Consider the following 17160-nt stretch of genomic DNA (forward strand, 5'->3'; position numbering starts at 1 on the left):
GTCCCCTTCATTTATCAGGTACTAATTTTAGATTTGGGGGATACAAAAATGAAAAAGACAAATTTCCTTTTCTCTTTGAGGGTATATTCAGATTGGAGAGAGATAAAACCTCATATGGTAATGATTTTATTGCTTAGCACATTATAAGGGACACGATTATGTACTTAATAGACAGTGATTATCTTGGCTTATTCAATATCTCTTTGGAGGGAGTCTTTACATGGACCAGGCGGTGAAGGTGTGTACTCATTCATTCAAGTACATTTGGTGACTGTTGAACTATCTGGGAAGCATCCCTTTAATGTTACCCATGGAGTCACTCAAGTATGGAACCTAGAGTGATACAGCAGGGACTCCTTCCCATGCTTCTGTGTGCAACTACAGTTAGACGACTGGGTTCTATTTGGGTACCACATCGGCACACTGGAGAGTGTGCTGGAAAGGCAGCTACGTAGGTATTAGGTCTTGGCATTATGTTCTCTGTAAAGTCTGTGAAGAAAGTAGAAGTATTTGGAGAACACTATAAGGCGTAAATTGAGAGGTGGGAAATGGTGGTGATTGTTTATTTTAAATGTTGTTGCTAATGACTGTTGAGTTGGTTCCAATTTATTACACCCAGTGTGCAACAGGATAAAACATGGCCTAGCACTGCACCATGTTCACAGTAGTTGCTACCTTTGAACCCATTGTTATAGCAACCGAATCAATCCATTTCTTTGAGAGGTTTCCTCCTTTTCCTGTCCCCGTACTTTACCAAGCATGATGTCTTTCTCCAGGGCTGAACCCTCCTGTGAGATAAAGTCTTGCCATCTTTTCTCCTAAGGAGCATCTGGCTGTATTTCTTCCAATGCAGATTTATTTGCTCTTCTGGCTGCCCATAGTATACTTAATATTCTTTGTCAACACCATGATTAAAAGGCATCAATTCTTCATTTGTCTAAAATGATTTTATTTGGCGCTAATACAGAGATCATATCATTCCATAGTTCAATCATAGCAAGAAATATTGTACAATTGTTACCACAATCAGTTTCCAAACACTCTCTTACATCTGGAGCTCCTTGATATCAGCACAGTTTAACCTTCCCCCACTGTATCCCACAGGAACCCTTATTCGGCTTAATGTCTCTCTAGGCTCAGCAATTCTGGCTTTCCTATTTAAAAAAAAAACAGAAAAAAACATACAAGCCCAATATGAAAAAACAAAACAACAAAAAACACAGAAAGTTTTGAAAACCAGATATGCCTAAAGTGTGTGTCTGTGTGTGTGTGTGTGTGTGTGTGTGTGTGAGAGAGAGAGAGAGAGAGAGAGAGAGAGAGAGAGAGAGAGAGAGAGAGAGAGAGAGAGAACTGACAAGATTTAGTTTGGTCTATCATTTTGTTCTTCTATAGTTTAGCCCTCCAGTGCACTCTGTTTGGTAACTGGTTTCTTCCAGTCTTTCTTTTATGAATGGAGGGAAATCACAGGAGTCATTTCCTGTGTAGATATCACAAATGCATCTTGGGATTCCACTGTCATTCACAGCCTTCTGCAAAGCAGATTGTCACTATTTAGGCTCTGATACTCTTTCCTCCCTTGGCTTTGGATTATATAATTTACAAACCTTCAGTGACTGATGTTGTGCTTCTTGCATATGGACTTAATTGGCATCTCACTAGATGGATACCTGTTTGAAAACAAGCCTGTAAGACCCAGACTATTTATCTGATAGTCGGGTACCATCTAATTCTTCAGCAAGCTTTCCTATCTCACCCATATCTTCGGTTTTCTTTTCCTGAGGACAAGTATTGAACAGGGTCATGATGTAAGAACTAATTGTTCTGAAATTGGAGCTAGGATTTAGTGAAAGCCTCAAACTCATTCCTGGATTGATGTTTGTTTGTTTTATTAATCTATTCCTTTTTCCTGAGAGACCTCCTTGCTAATTTATGGTAGAGGGTCTTATTAATCATCTCCCTGAAGCACAAAGATCTTCTTCTGGTGTACTTATTCTGTGTTCAGATTCTGCACACATATGCAAGTGACTGTAAAGACCATGGTCTCAGTCAGGCACACCTTAATCTTCAAAGGGACATTCTTGCCTTATTATCATTATTTTGTGAAACACTTTAAAGAGATCTTTACAGCAGATTTGCTCAATACAATACTTTGATTTCCTGATTTAAATACCTGAGTTAAAATAAGGAAAAATTAGTATATCTGTTCTCTGCATTCCAGAGGATAAAATCAGGACTAGTGAAAATGTCAACAGTCAGCTTTTAGTTCAATTCACCTTGTATCCAAATGAAATACACAACCTTGTGTGGAATGAAAATTCCAGGAACTGAAGAAATCTAAATAGAAGTCAGTGTTTGTGATGAGCATTCCAGTGTTGGAAAGCAAGGAGGAAAACACACCACAGAAACAGAACGTGCTGTCCTATGAGTCAATTCCGACTCGCAGAGACCAGACAGGATAGAGGTGAACAGCATTGCAGAATTTCCAAGGCTAAAATATTCCCAAGAGCAGACTGCTCCATATTTCTCCAGTGAAGTGGCTGATGGGCTAACGCTGCTGACCTTTGTGTTGGAAGTTGAGCACTTTAAGCGCTGCACTGCCAGACTCCTGCTTACTCAAGTACTAGGGAAGTATTGACATCAGGTAGTAGGTGATTCAACTTTGTTCTGGGGACCATTCTTTCTTTTTATGAGGCAAAAATAATTTTTATGTAAATTATATGAGTTGATCTTCACAAAGCAAAGGTTTGTACTGTCCCTCCTTTACAGAAGAGCAAACAGGTCTCAGGAGTCTAGTCGCCCACTGGCCAAATAGGAACTGTGATATATGGCTTTGATCCAGTCAACCACGCTCCTGCTACATGATTTACATGTAGAAATTCACACACGGCAGGATCATGGTTGATAGTTCCCTTTTGCCCTAAATGTCCCTGGCTATTCTATTTTGGGGAGCCCTGGTGGCATAGTGGTTCCTCAGTGGGAGGCAGTCAGCAAGGTCAGCAGTTCAAAAACACCAGCTGCTCCAGGAAAGAAAAATGGGGCTTTCTATCCCTGGAAAGTGTTATCATCTCAGAAACCCAGAGGCAGTTCTACCTGTTGCTATGAGTTGTCATTGACTTGATGGCGGTGAAGAAAAGAACTTCTATTCTGTGTGGACGAGCTGCTGCAGACCGTCTCTGCTTTCCGATTCCAGGGCTTCTGTGGGCGCTCTTCTGACACCTGTTTGTCTTCTGGCTGGGGACTGTTTACTTTTCCTTCCCGGACTTGAAATGAATACATATTACCTGTCAGTTACATAGTCCCTACTGGGTCATGACTATTTCAATGATTCTTCCTTTATACACCTCAAATCTCTTGCTACAATTTTGGATAGCTAGGACTTGGTGACTTTTAGTAGCTCCCTATTAACTTCAACCTTTAAATTAATATTATATGGAACATTTTCTATTTGCCCTGAGAAAATAAATATGTAAGTAAGTAAGTAAGTAAATACATATGTATGTAAATAAATAGATAAATGAATGAATGAATAAATAGGCAGAAGGAGTGCATGACTTGAACCCGGCCTAGGACCCAATAGCCCTGGGTTTGAATCGTGGCTCTGCTACTTTCTCGCATACCGTCCACTTTCTAGGTGACCTTGGGAATTTTGTTTTACCCTTTAAGCCTGGTCTGAGAAATGGGGACCATCGTGCAACTTACCCAAAGAGAATGAAGGCCCGACTAAGATCTCGAGCACTGTGCCTGGCCCATGGTTAACGCCGAGTAAACCATAGCAGCTATTGTAAGTGTCGTTGTGATTCCTCTTACCACAGGCTCTGTCAGCTGAAATGACCCGGATTTGTTTAAATCATTCGGTACACTGGCTCTAGGGATACAATCTAGTAAATCAAGAGAGCTATTTTAGATATGCATGTATATATTTGTATGCTTGTACTTATTTATTTATACCTTGCTTCACCCTAAAAGGGATTTAAAGTACCTTATTAAGATGCATAGAGTATAGTAAAATAAAATAAATTTTAAAGTAAGACAGAAAAATGATGTGAAAGGAGAATCAGAGTTGAGAAAAGTAAAACTTAGTACGAGGACAGCATAGAAATGCATGCCCGAGAAGATTTTATCCTGGATCGGGGTTGTCTCAAAATCTGGCTGTAAATTTGAGGAGCAAAGAATAAAATAGGACTGGTTACCCAATGGACAATGGCCAGAAGGTAAAAAACAGCCGAGCTGATTATGGAAAGTGTTAGGATTCCTCTTAATGGGATCAGAGAGAGCTTTCTCTATGGCCCCCCATGGAAGCAGGGCAACTTAATGACAGCATCCTGTGGCAGTTTTCCTTTTGTTTTGTTTTTGCCTTCAACAAGATGCTCCAGCTGTCCTCTTGTTTGGAAGTCTGATAGTAGGGTTGAAGATAGTGGCTTACTCCCTGCTCTCTTCCTAGGATGGGCTGCTCCAGCAGAAGCCAGCACCATGCTATGAGGATGCTTAAGCTCTTCCATGAGGATCCCTAGTGGTGTTGTGGTTACATTGTTGACTATTAACTGCAAGGGCAGCAGTTCAAAATCACCAGCCATTCCATGGGAGAAAGACAGGGCTGTCCACTCCTGTTAAAAGCTACTGTCTTGGAAACTCACAGAGGCCATTTTACCCTGTCCTATGGGGTCACTATGAGTTAGTCTAGACTCAATGGCAGTGAGTTTGGCTGATGAGGCCTTCTGCCAAGAATCAGATGAGTGAACCATCTTCAAGATGCCACCGTCAGCTGACTTCAGTTATGCCCCATATCCTACCCCATATGCTACTCCAAAGAAGACCCTGGGTCAGAGCCACTCAGCTACACTGCTTGCTCCTGGACCTAGGACTCTCAGAAACTGGTGAGATGACGCATGCTCCTGGACCCAGGACTCTCAGAAACTGTTGAGATGACGCATGCTCCTGGACCCAGGACTCTCAGAAACTGTTGAGATGACACATGTGTACTGCTTCAGGAGGATCCTTTTGGGGGTAATTTGTTACAGAGCAATAGGTAACCAATACAATCTTCACGTCACCCTGTAGTAATCACCATGAGGGATTTCTAGAGAATTCTTTTTATAGTGACTGCTAGTTTACCATAAGCACAAGTTATAAGCAAAGTGATTAGGGTTCAGGCAAATATAAACTCAGTTTTGAGAAAATTTATTTTCTAGAGGGAGATGGATATACAAACTGCAAACTCTACTGGAGGATGAGTGGAGAAGTCTAAATGAAGGCACAGTAAAAACCCGTGGGAACCGCGGCAGAACTTCCCACACTGAAGGCTTCCTAGAAGAGGTTGCATTTGGATCGGGTCTCGTAAGATCGCAGATTAGTTAGGACTCCTTTGATTACAAATGCAGAAATGTATCTGTCTCTAATTACTCAGGAAACAGACTCTGGGACAAGAATTTGCAGGCAGGGACTTAATTGGGATTATTCTTGGGAACAGCACCTGTGAGGCAATGAGGGATGCAGGATTAGGCAGAAGGAGGTGCGGGGATGCAGGCTCAGTTGCAACAGGGCCCCCGGCCAATCCCACGGAGGACCCTGAAACTAGGATGACCTTTAAAATGGCCCAGAATTGAGACAAGAGTCCAGACCTGTGCACCCCCATGCGAAGGAGCATAGCCTTGGGTGAGGCAGTGTCGTTTGATAAACTGCAGTCTCTGGGAGGGGCTCCATGGTGCGCCATCAGTAGGTAGCATTCCAGGCAGCCAAAGGGGATGAGCATGCTAGTTCTAAAGGGGTGTCGGGGTAGCATGGTACAGAGTCTATTATACAACCTTAAGCCAACTTAGGTGGGAAATATAGTAGTAGTAATATTATTATTATTATTATTATTATTATTATTATGGTATGGGGCTGTGGTTGGCTGGACCTGAGTCCTATACTCCTCTTAGAGCCAGAAGGTAATCACCCACACCGAACGGACTGAATTGCTGAGACATAAATTCTCGAGGGGAATTTTGTTACCAAACAGGGGGCAGGCAAATAAAAGTTCTACACATGGATGGCAATAGGCAGTAAAGAGAGAAGACCCCCCTCAGCCAAGGCACGAGCTCAAGCGGTGACACTGAATGGTTAAAGGGCATGTTGTTCAGTGACTGGCAAGTAGCCTATATTTATGCACAAACATATTTGGAAAAATATCCTGTTTCCTTCGATGCCGATATAGATCCATACCCTGTTAGCCAAGGGAAGAATACATTGTGAGTGATACATTATGCAGATGGCATTTCCATATGCACACTGAGTCCAACCACCAGAGACACCCTGCTCCCTGGGGAGGCCTGTCTGGAAGAACTGGGCCACGGAAGGAGAAGGCAGAGGAAGAGGAGTAGAATGAGGTCTGGCAGGTTTTGCTTGCAGCTGGAGTAAGGCTGAATGAGCCCATGGTGTTCCCTTAGGCTGTTCAGGCCTGACCAAAGTGGCATGGATTGGCTGTGGCAGCCTGGGCGGTCAGCTCTGAGATGCGTGGTGACAGAGTGTGGGCCTGATAAGAATTTATGTTTCTCTCTGAAGGGCGGCGGCTTTGGTGATTACCTGGGGCAGCTGCAAGGAAGGAGTCATTCAGCATCTTCAAAAGGTTACGGTGCCTCAGAGAGAAGGTGGGGCCAGAAATGAGAAGACCTGCATAGGGGAACTCACTCCTAGCGATGCGGGTGAGTCAGTTACTTTATTTGTGAAATATCATCAGTGAACTCTCAGGAGGACTACTCCTAAACGTCTGGTGCTGGACATAAGCACAACACTCCGAGTGAACGGAACACTGAATAGGCGTGTCTGGTGGAGGAACGGTGAATGGGCATGCAGGTGATGTTTTTCTCCGAGAGGGTGAATGGAGGGCCCAAGAGGAGAACAAGAGCACGGAAGAGGGAAGCTTGAGCTCAATGAAGTCACCGGGCTGCCAGATTGTTTCTGGCTGAGATTTCACAGAGCCTCCAACCATAACACTGACCATACAGCCTGACAGCTGGGAGGAGAGATCACCTGGTTATGTCACCTCACTTGAAAATGAAGAAAACAAAGCATCAGAATGGGGTTATACTTTTTATGCATATAATCAATGTGTTCATTGATTTTAAAATGTTTTCCCTCACAGGAGATCACGGGCTATGGAACAACTATGTTAATCCATACTTCCTGAACTATAGGAAGTGATAGGAAAGAAATTGAAGGGAAATGAGATAGCTAGACAGACAGATGTGTTAGCACAGAGTCCTGGAATAGGTGGAGGGTAGGGCATTTGTGTGTCTTATTGCTGCATCTCATTGACGCAAGGAATGTGTGCTCAAGGGACGATCACTAGACACCAGCTTCTCAGTTTAGTTTGCATAAAGCAAACTGACTAAAAAAGTAAATGTCCTGGTCATTCTTTCTCACTTTGGGAGAATGACAGACACACCAGCATATTAAAGGCTCTGAGAAGTCCCGCAGTAAGGAAACCAAACCTACATAAACTCAAAATCCAAATCCACTGCCCTTGAGTTGATTCTGATTCACAGTGACCCTATAGGATGGAGTAGAACTGCCCCATTTGAGTTTTCTAGACTGCAAATAATTTCTGAAGCAGAGAGCACAATGTTTCTTCAGAGATGCAGCTGATAGATCTAGACTGCTGATGTGATTAGGAGTCTTGGTGGCATGGTGGTTATGTGTCGAGTTGTTCACCACAAGGTCAACAGTTTGAAACCACCAGTCATTCATTCTGTGGGAGAAAGACAAAGGGTTCTATAATTACAGTCTCAAAACTCCACAGATGTGGTTCTATCTGGTTGCTGTGAGTCAGAATTGACTCAATGACTGTGAGCGAGTGAGGACAGCTGAAGACCCACTACATCCCCAGGACTTCTTTTGCTCTGTTCAATCAAATGTTTTTGAAACACGTTCCATCATTGAGTCCTTTTTGCATACATAAGATCTGTGAATTCTGCAGAAAGCACTTTGCTATGGTAGATGAGTTGTATGACTTAGGGAGTTTCTCTTTAAAGCGTAGTCTAGCTCTTTAAAATTAGAGTCGTAAGCTTTAAAATTAGAATCGTTTTTAAGTGTTTGCTGGGGTGGCCTCAAAGTCTTTTGGTTTTAGGTATTTTACATTCATGCAGAGCAAGGTCTCACACCGGAGACAAGTTAGCATCTATAAGGCAATAATATCCTTTCACACCGTTGCAACTGCCTTTGTACTGGGCCGCTACCACCAATCTTGCTCCTCTGCAAAGAATGTGTTACAATGCAACAAGGGAGAACTTTCAAAATGCAAGAGAGATCATGTCACATCTTTGCTTAGAAACCTTCAATGTTCCCGTTGAGCTCCGAGGCAACACACTTAAAAAGTGTGTCACTCAAGAAAGAATGTACTGGATGCTAGAACAACTGTAACTCAAGATGGATCAAAGACTTAAATATAAACCCCACAATATACAGGTCATCAATGAAAAACTAGAACCAAATGAAGGACCCTGATTCAAGGCACAAACACACTAGCAAACATAATAATGATCTCAGACAACCCCTTCCTAGTGGGTTGGACAATAGAAAAGTGGGTGAAGGGAGACAATGGTTGGTGTAAAATGTGGGGGGAAAATGATAAATTATCAAGGGTTGATGAGGGAGGGAGTGTGCTGAAGGGGGGAAATGAGGAGCTGGTATCAAGGTCTCAAGTCGAAAGAAAATGTTTTTAAAATGATGATGACAACATATGCACAAATGTGCTCAACATAATGTATGTATGTATGGAGTGTGATATTTTTTTAAAAAGAAGGCAAAATTATTTTTTTAAAAGAAGGCAAAATAAAGGCCTGGGACTTGCTAAAAATATGGCATTTATGACCAACAAAAGGCTTCATGAAAAGAGTTAAAAGAGAAGCAAATTATTGGGGAAAATATTTTGTAATGATACATCAGATAAAAGGCTAAATTCCAAAATTCATAGAAAATTATAACATCTTAACAAGGAAAAGGCAAATAGCCCAATCAAAGCATGAATACAAGATATGAATAAGTAATTTACCCAAGATTACCTGCAGGTGGTCAACAACCATATGAAAAAAATGTTTGCATTCATTAGCAATAGGAGAAACAAATTAAAACAATAATGAGGTACCACCTCCCCTCGGCACTTTGAGCGAAATCCAATACAACAGACAATAATGACCCCTGGAGAGGATGCAGGGAGATGGGCACGCTTTGACTTTGCTGGTGGAACAGTAGACTCATGCAATCACTATGGAAATCACTACGGTGCTTCCTTAAGCAAATGCAAGTACAATTAGCTTATGGTCCAGCAACCTCTATGCTGGGTAAACATCCTAAAGAATTAAAGAATACAACACAGACATATTTGTACCTACTTGCCGCAGCAATTTCTGTAGTAGCAAAAACATGGAAACAAGCAAAACCTCAGATCATAGAGGACTATATAACAAACTCAGATACATTCATACAATGAAATATTATGCATCAATAAAAAATGACAACTTTCTTAATCACTGCAAGATATGGACAAAAACTAAAGAATATTATGTGTGCTCAGCAAACTTAAAAAGATAAGTATTTAATAACACCATTATTAGAAGGAAAAATAAAGAAAAAGCAACAGGATTTTATACCAATAATTAAGAATTGGAGGACTATGGTAGCCCAGGGATGGGGTTAAGAACAGGGAGAGGGGAGGGGTACGATACTGAGGAAGGAAGAAGAATGCCAGGGGAAGCGTGGGAGGTTGAAAGAAAACCATATTTTGGGGGGTTATAATGGGACTTTGTTGCTGATTTCATTTGTTGAGTTGGGCTATATAAATACAGTGTGCATCTTTAAAAATCAAAATAAATACATAAATTAATTAATTAATGAAAAAAGGAAAGATTCGCAGATTAAAATAATAATAATAATCATCCAGATTCCTTACTCCTTGAACCTAAACACTGGTCTGAGTGACTAAATGAAAGGAGGCAAAATAAAAGGAAATTCACTTGTAGTCTTTAGTGACTTACCAGTTTATTGAAAATATATGAGAAAAGAGATAGAAAGCATTTGCTAAACTATGGTACTGCCATCCAAACACAGTAAAATGAAACATATTAAGTAGAGTACTTAGTGCTTAATAGACATGAGAAAAGGACAGTTCCTTAGACCTTAGCTTGTAGATCAACTGGAAGCTTGTTATAAATGTAACAACACAGTTCCCTACCCCACACTTTCTGATCCCAAATCTGCATTTTTAACAGGCTAGTCAGGTGACCTGTGTAAATGATATCACTGGAGAAGCAGTGACTTACAGTTAATCAAGGTCACTGTGCAAATCACTCCTTAGGCCTACGAGTGAACAGGCTTTGGAATCAGGCCTGGGTTTGAGATCATGCTGTGTGGTGATCTTGAGCAGTTTAGTATGTCTGAGCCTTGGTTTACTTGTCTGAAAAATGGAAATAAGAATACTAGTACCTAATGCGAGGGTTAGAAAATTTTATTAATTAAATGGTATAATAATTGAGAGAGCCTGTTCTATTACATCTGGCAAATAACATGAATAAAAATTAGCATGACCCCAATTCTACCTTGCGGACCTGGTTAGACCAGAGGATGCACAGCGGTGCAGTAGGGATTTGGAAACACAGGGAATCTAGGGCGGATGAATCCCTCAGGACCAGCAGTGAGAGTGGTGACACCAGGAGGGAAGGGGGTGTAGAAAGAGAGAACCGATCTTGGAGATCTATGTGTAACCTCCTCTCTGGGAGATGGGCAATGGGAAGGTGGGTGAGGGGAGATGCCGGGCAGTGTAAGATAAGATATAATAATTATTCATAAACGATTAAGGGACCAGGGGGCAGGGGGGAATGGGGATGGAGGGGACAAAAGGGAAACCGAGCTGATTCCAGGAACCCAAGTGGAAGGTGAATTTTGAGAATGACGAGTGCAACAAATGTATAAGGGTGCTTTGCTCAATTGATGCATGCATGGATTGTGATGAGAGTCGTATGAGCCCCAATAAAAAGATTTATTAATAAAAATAAATAAATTAATTAAATAAAACCCATCAACAGATTAATGGATAAATGAAATGTGGTACATAAGTACAGTGAAATATTACTTAGCCATAAATGGAAACGAAACCCTAATACATGCTACAACATGGCTGAATCTTGAAAACACAAAGTAAAGTAAGTCAGTCATACAAGGGAAACTATTGTATGATCCTCCCTCTGTGAAATATCAAGAATAGGCTAGTATCTGTAGACATCAAGGTGGTACAGCAGCGAAAGCATCTAGCTGCGAATCATCAGGTTAGCACTTAGAGCTCACTAGCTGCTTGATGGGAGACAGATGTCGAGTCTGCTTTGGTAAAGACTCCTGGCCTCAGAAATCCTATTGGGGCAGTTCCGTTCTGTCGTATAAAGTCACTATGGGAGTCAGAATGGACTTGCTGGCAGAATTTTTGGAGAACAAAGCTGATTAGTGGATACCTGGGATAAGGAAAATGAAGACTCTGTAAGTAGGGGAGAGTGAGCTTCTGTTTGGGGTGATGGAAAAAATAATTGGGAGCAGAAAAGGATGATGCTTGACCAAGATGACAATAAGTAACAGCACTGAACTGTACATGTAAAGATTATTGAAATGTCAAATATTTTGTTACACTCAAATGAACAATACAATTTTATTTATTTGTTTGTTTGTTTTATTAGGGGTTGCTACAACTCTTATCGCAATCCAGACATACATCAATTGTGTAAAGCACATTTGTACCTTCATTGCCCTCATTATTCTCAAAACATTTGCTCTCTACTTAAGTCCCTGGCATCAGGTCCATTTTTTTGCTCCCCCCTCCCTCATGAACCCTTGATAATTTATATATTATTATTTATTGTGTCTTTCCCTGTCCGATGTCTCCCGTCACCCACTTTTCTGTTGTCTATCCCCCAGGGAGGAGGTCACATGTAGATCCTTGTAATCGGATCCCCCTTTCCAACATACTCTTCCTCTATGTTCCCAGTATCGCCCCTCACACCCCTGGTCCTGAAGGAATCATCTGCGCTGGATTCCCTGTGTTTCCTGTTCCTATCTGTACCAGTGTCCATCATCTGGTCTAGCCCGACTTGCAAGGTAGAATTGGGATCATGATAATTGTGGTGGGGTGGAGGGGTGGAAGCATTTAGGAAGTAGAAGAAAGTTGTATTTTTCATCGTTGCTGCATCACACCCTGACTGACTCATCTCCTCCCCGAGACCCCTCTGCAAGGGGATCTCCAGTGGCCGACAAATGGCCATTGAGTCTCCACTCCGTACTCCCTCCCTCATTCACTATGGTAAGGTTTTTTGTTCTGATGATGCCTGATAACTGATCACACAGGCTGGTGTGCTTCTTCCATGTGGGTTTTGTTGCTTCTGAGCTAGATGGCCGAATAACATTTTTTTTTAAAATGGGAAGCAGACCTAGAGAAAAGAAGAGCTACCAAAGAGGCTCCTCCACTGTGCCGCATCCCGGGATATAAAGTGGGATATCCATGAGCCCATTCTTCAAGGCGTTATTGAGCCTCCACTTTGGCTGAGGTAACTGGGAGGAAGGCACAGCCGCTGCCCTCTTGAAGCCCACAACCTGGTGTGTCAGAGAGCTGTCAGAGGAGCACAATCAGGACTGAGAAGAAAGTTGGCTGAGCTTTGTCCTTAGTTGGCACCGATCTCACTGCAGTGGAGTTCTGAGTCCAGCAGATCCTTTTTGCTGGCTTTTAATTCTCCCAAGAATTTTCCCTTGGGGGTTAAAAAGGAGTCCCCTTTTACCTATTCCCTAAAGCTATTGCTTTTCCCCCTTGGAAGGAGAAAAGACCCATCACCTGTTTGAGATGGAGATCGTTTCCGTCCTATGTCAAGCCATGTTTTTCAGGGTTTTCTGGGTCACTGAAATCTCATCGTGTGTCTGTTTATTTCAGACTCTTGGCTGCCCTTTGTTTGAAGAGCAACCGTTCCTGTTTCCACAGGGCTTGGCAGCCCAGGGGTGCCCTCTCTAATGGAGACATCTCTCCTGCAGAGCTGGCCCAGGGTGGGAGGCCTTTCATGAGTGAGGTTTGATGCAGGGACCAGAGGGAGAGAAGCGGTCACGTCGTCAGATCTCCCGAACCTCTGTTGCCCCCAAATCACCCACATACTGGCAAAAGTTCTGTGTAATATGAATCCAATTTCTGATTGCAGTACAATTGTTTTCACAGAGACAGAAGCTTATGAGGAAGGCTCACAGAAACTGCTGCTGGATTTTCATAACTTTGATTAACTCGAAGTGGTATTTCCTGTAGAGCATCAACAGGAAAGTGCTGCTGGAATTTTCCAGCAAAGCATTTCAGGGAGAATAGGGACTTCTCAGTTGAAAGTGCTGTCTCGGGTGCCATCTGACTGTGGTGGTCACAAGAAACAGCTTTCTTAGTGAGCCACGAGGGAGGAAACGTTTTGTCTGAGGAAAGGATCACCGCAGGCCAGAGAAATGAGATTCTGTTTTCAGGAAAGCCACATCTTAAATTTTCTGAGGAAATCATGTGGAGGGCTCAGTATCAGTTAACACTTACGGTATATTCTGATAGCTTCACCAGTATGATGATATCTAAGCCCAGCCAGTAATGAGGATTAGAGTCAGAGTCTGTAACGATGCCTGCCAGAAACCTGACCTTGGTGGTTTCATTTCATTAATTAGACCACTGGTGCAGTGTGAGTGTCCTTGCCAGCGACTGGCCCACAGCTTTCTTTTTGTTTCTCTAGTCATCTTTTTGTATTTGTGCTTGTACTTTTTTTGTAACATCCGAAAATCTTTCACTTGTCTTTTGTTTTATAAATGCTAAGCCTATGGAGTTTTTATTGTATGATTTTAGCTCTGTGATTTGGGAACAAATGCTTAATCTTTTAAGCCTCAGTTTTTCTGTCTGTAAAATGATTTGTTTGCATCAGACTGTTTCTAAAGCTGCTTGCAACCTAAAATTCTGAATCCCAAGTATGCCAGATTATTTGACGTCTAGGTTGGCAATTAGCAATTAGCTGGCAGCTAAAACAGTGGAGTAGAAATATCTTAACTGAGATCTTTAAAATGCTTGCTAACCACAAAAATGTGAGTTGAGCTGTTAAGATAAGGGGAACCATGTTGGCTTTTATTTGAGGTGTGTGCATGTATGTGTGCATGCCTGTTATGCGTGTGTGATGATAAACCTCTCTGTCACAGAGTTGATTCTGAGTGGTCATTCTGAAGAACAGAGAAGAACTGGCCCATATGGTTTCCAAGGCTGTAATATGTGCAGAAGCTGACTGCCACATCCTTCCCCGCCACCCACCCCAGAGTGGTGCTCAAACTTTCAACTCTTCAATTAAAAACCCAGTGCTTAATTCACAAAGTCTATTTCAATTTGGAGGGTGTTTTTGTAGTAATGAAGGGGTAGGGGATGGGAATTCATGATGCCCAATAGCAGAAAGTAATTGTGTTAGCATGGGTACTTTAGAGAAACAAATCTGCAGAAACTCCTGTATAAGAGAGAATTTTATATAAAGGTTAAGTGCACATCAAGAAAACTTCCCAACCCAGCGCTTCCCAAGCCCACAAGTCCAATATTAACCCATATGTCTGACACCAATCCACAAAGTCCTCCTCCATCTCACAAAACACACACTATGATGCTGACTGCAGGAGGAAAGTCGAATCAGTGAATGTCTAAGCATCTCGGTGCTGGCAGGGGTCTCCACATGGCTGCTCCAGCACCCAGGGCTGCATTGGGGTAGGTCCATGTGGCTTCTCCTCAGGCGAGTCTGGTAGGAAGTGAGCATTACCAGCTAAAACAGAGAACTGGTTAAGGCAGCTGTACCCTGGTCCGACCATCAGAAAGCAAGAGACCTGAGAACTACAAAGGTGAGGCTCGGGGAGCCATTTATCGCTCTGCCCTTCAATTAACCTCACATGTGTTTATCGACCAGGTTTGCACAATAAACTAACTCAGTAATCATCAAGTATGTTATTTATCTTCACAGAGAGTGCATACTGGCACTCACAGAGTCGTCATGGGATAAATCTCAGTGTCTCCCTGAGCATGTGATGTAAAACCCATTAGGTTGCTCCTATCAGCTGAATGTTCTGGTCTTTAAAATACCTTGGGTACCTCTCAATCGAACAGCCGTTCATTCATTGCTAATTTACATATTTTTAAACTCTTACACATAGGTTGCCATGTGTCAGAACTCACTTGACAGCAATGGGTTACTCCACACAGTATGAGGTACTAGTGATACGCTCTGAATAAAGCATACAACACTCCTGGGACATATCATATGTTAAATATTGGTAAGTGCTAGAAAGAAACCAAAGCAGAGAAAGGGCAGATGCAGTTGCTGTATGTTTGGGGTTGGCCCCTGATTTAAAATAAGATAGCCACAAACGCCTTCAGTGGGAAAGTATCATTTGGGAAAAGTCCTGAAAGAGAAGAATGAGGTCATGTGAAGGGGGAGGATCACACAAGGTCCTATAATTCTGAGGTTTCACAGAGAAGCAAAAATGGTCTCACCTGAAAATATTCACCACTTATAAAAAATAGCTTCCTTCAAGCATCCTTCCCCACCTAACCTTTCTCACCCTTTATATCAGCATGTTTGCTCATTAGTCTGCTAATAACTAGTAGACATTGTCAATCCCATACAGGGCAAGAAGTGAGTCGGAGTAGCTGTAAAGTAGAATGACCAATCATAGCAAAGATGATGATTTCATCAAGCTCTTGATTGAATTCTGTTGGAAAAGTGCTTGAGTTAGACGCAGACAAATCAGACTGACAAATAAGGACGCGTCTGCCTTTCTGCAATTACCAATTGATGAAGAGCGAATCAGGGAATTAAAAGTGATATGCTCTTTCAAAGAAAACGCTTAATCAGAGGACTTAGGAGGGCCCTTTGAGAAGATTTGTTATGCTTAAATAGTCTTGAAAACATGGATTCGCTAATGACCATCAGTGAAAGTGGAGCACAAAGAAAAGAATTTGAATCCTGCTCGTAACATTGGGCTTTTCTGCTTGTTACTCTCCTTCCTGTTCCTGTGTGTGTGTGAGCGATTGCGAAGGAGAAAGCGTGTTAAAAAAATCCTACTACAATATTGTAGTGGCTTCTTAGGGTTTGTATGGAGGCTTTTAAATACAAAGAAGGTAGAAATAACTCATTTTAACAGTTTTTTTTTTTCAAAAATGTTAGGTCTCGGTTGTTCTTTTTCTACCATTTAGTATAAAACTTGGGCATTTGTTTAAGTAGCTTCACTTGAAACGGCCTTGTCTGCATTACCAGTGAAATTCCCCCCGAAGAGTTGAGAGATTGAAGCAAGCTGCCAAGGCCACATGGCCAGAAGAGACAAGAGCGTCCACTGCTGGTTGCTTTCCCCTGTGCTCCCTGAAGGAGAAGCAAGTGGGGTTCAAAGAGTCCTCTGGCAGGTCCGTGATTTGAACCCTCGTGGGAAATCAAGACTTCCAGACACTTATTCAGAATGCTGGCACAGTGACTTCTTCTGAAAGATAGTTTTATTTTTCTTTTAATAAAAATTTATTGGCACCTGGAAAAAAAAGCATGGACATAATTCTGATTTAGAACACATCCCTCATCGCTCCCGGCAGTCTTCAAGGGTGCAAGGCCCTCTTGTGGGGCCTGAGAGAAGGATGAAGTGTGCAGATTTCGTTGCAGAATGTTATGGGATTTTCTGCACACCCTCTCCCCTCAGTGTATCAGTGTGCAGCCTCTAATTCTGATTAGGAACGGGTGGCATTAAATAATGGACAAACAATTTTAGAAGCCATATTTTCTCTTTTACTCTTGGGGGCTTCGTGAGATGAAAGAAATGTTCTCTTGATTTTCTGGCCTCTTTCCTTTGGAAGCTCTGCTTCCATTTTGACCAATAGCTTAAGACCGCTGTTGGTTAGAGGAGTGCTTGGGGCTATCTGAATTTGCACTTTGCTGAAATCCACATAAGGAGGTACTGTGGCTCCTATTCACGTCTAAATAAAGATGGATAGACAGCCCTGAGATGCTCTGAATACCTGAACACTTCTGGAAGTGATTTCAGAGATTGCCTGGTTGCTCTCTTTCCATTTGCTATGAGAGAGCAATGCACTGAAGTCATACAGCAAAGAAGCAGAGGGCCCACACCTGAATTCAG

The 17160-nt window shown here is 42.2% G+C and overlaps 1 protein-coding gene across 3 annotated transcripts in view; it reads right to left on the reverse strand.

Moving 5' to 3' along the window:
• Nucleotides 1-1001: 1001 nt before the first annotated feature.
• The window catches only part of NMUR2 (neuromedin U receptor 2), a 189593-nt gene continuing 173434 nt past the window's right edge, over nt 1002-17160 (reverse strand). The window contains exons 4-6 of one of the 3 annotated variants that reach the window (XM_075541853.1): nt 3700-3822; nt 3091-3260; nt 1002-1154 (exon numbers count right to left, since the gene is read on the reverse strand). In XM_075541853.1, coding sequence (XP_075397968.1) covers nt 3097-3260; nt 3700-3822 — 287 coding nt within the window. In that variant the 3' untranslated portion in view covers nt 1002-1154; nt 3091-3096. Of the gene's footprint in view, nt 1155-3090; nt 3261-3699; nt 3823-14583; nt 14811-17160 lie in introns of those variants that run through there. The other 2 variants (XM_075541855.1, XM_075541857.1) reach the window with 2 other exon arrangements.

This window comes from Tenrec ecaudatus, chromosome 2 (genome assembly GCF_050624435.1).
Source record: "Tenrec ecaudatus isolate mTenEca1 chromosome 2, mTenEca1.hap1, whole genome shotgun sequence".
NCBI lineage: Eukaryota > Metazoa > Chordata > Mammalia > Afrosoricida > Tenrecidae > Tenrec > Tenrec ecaudatus.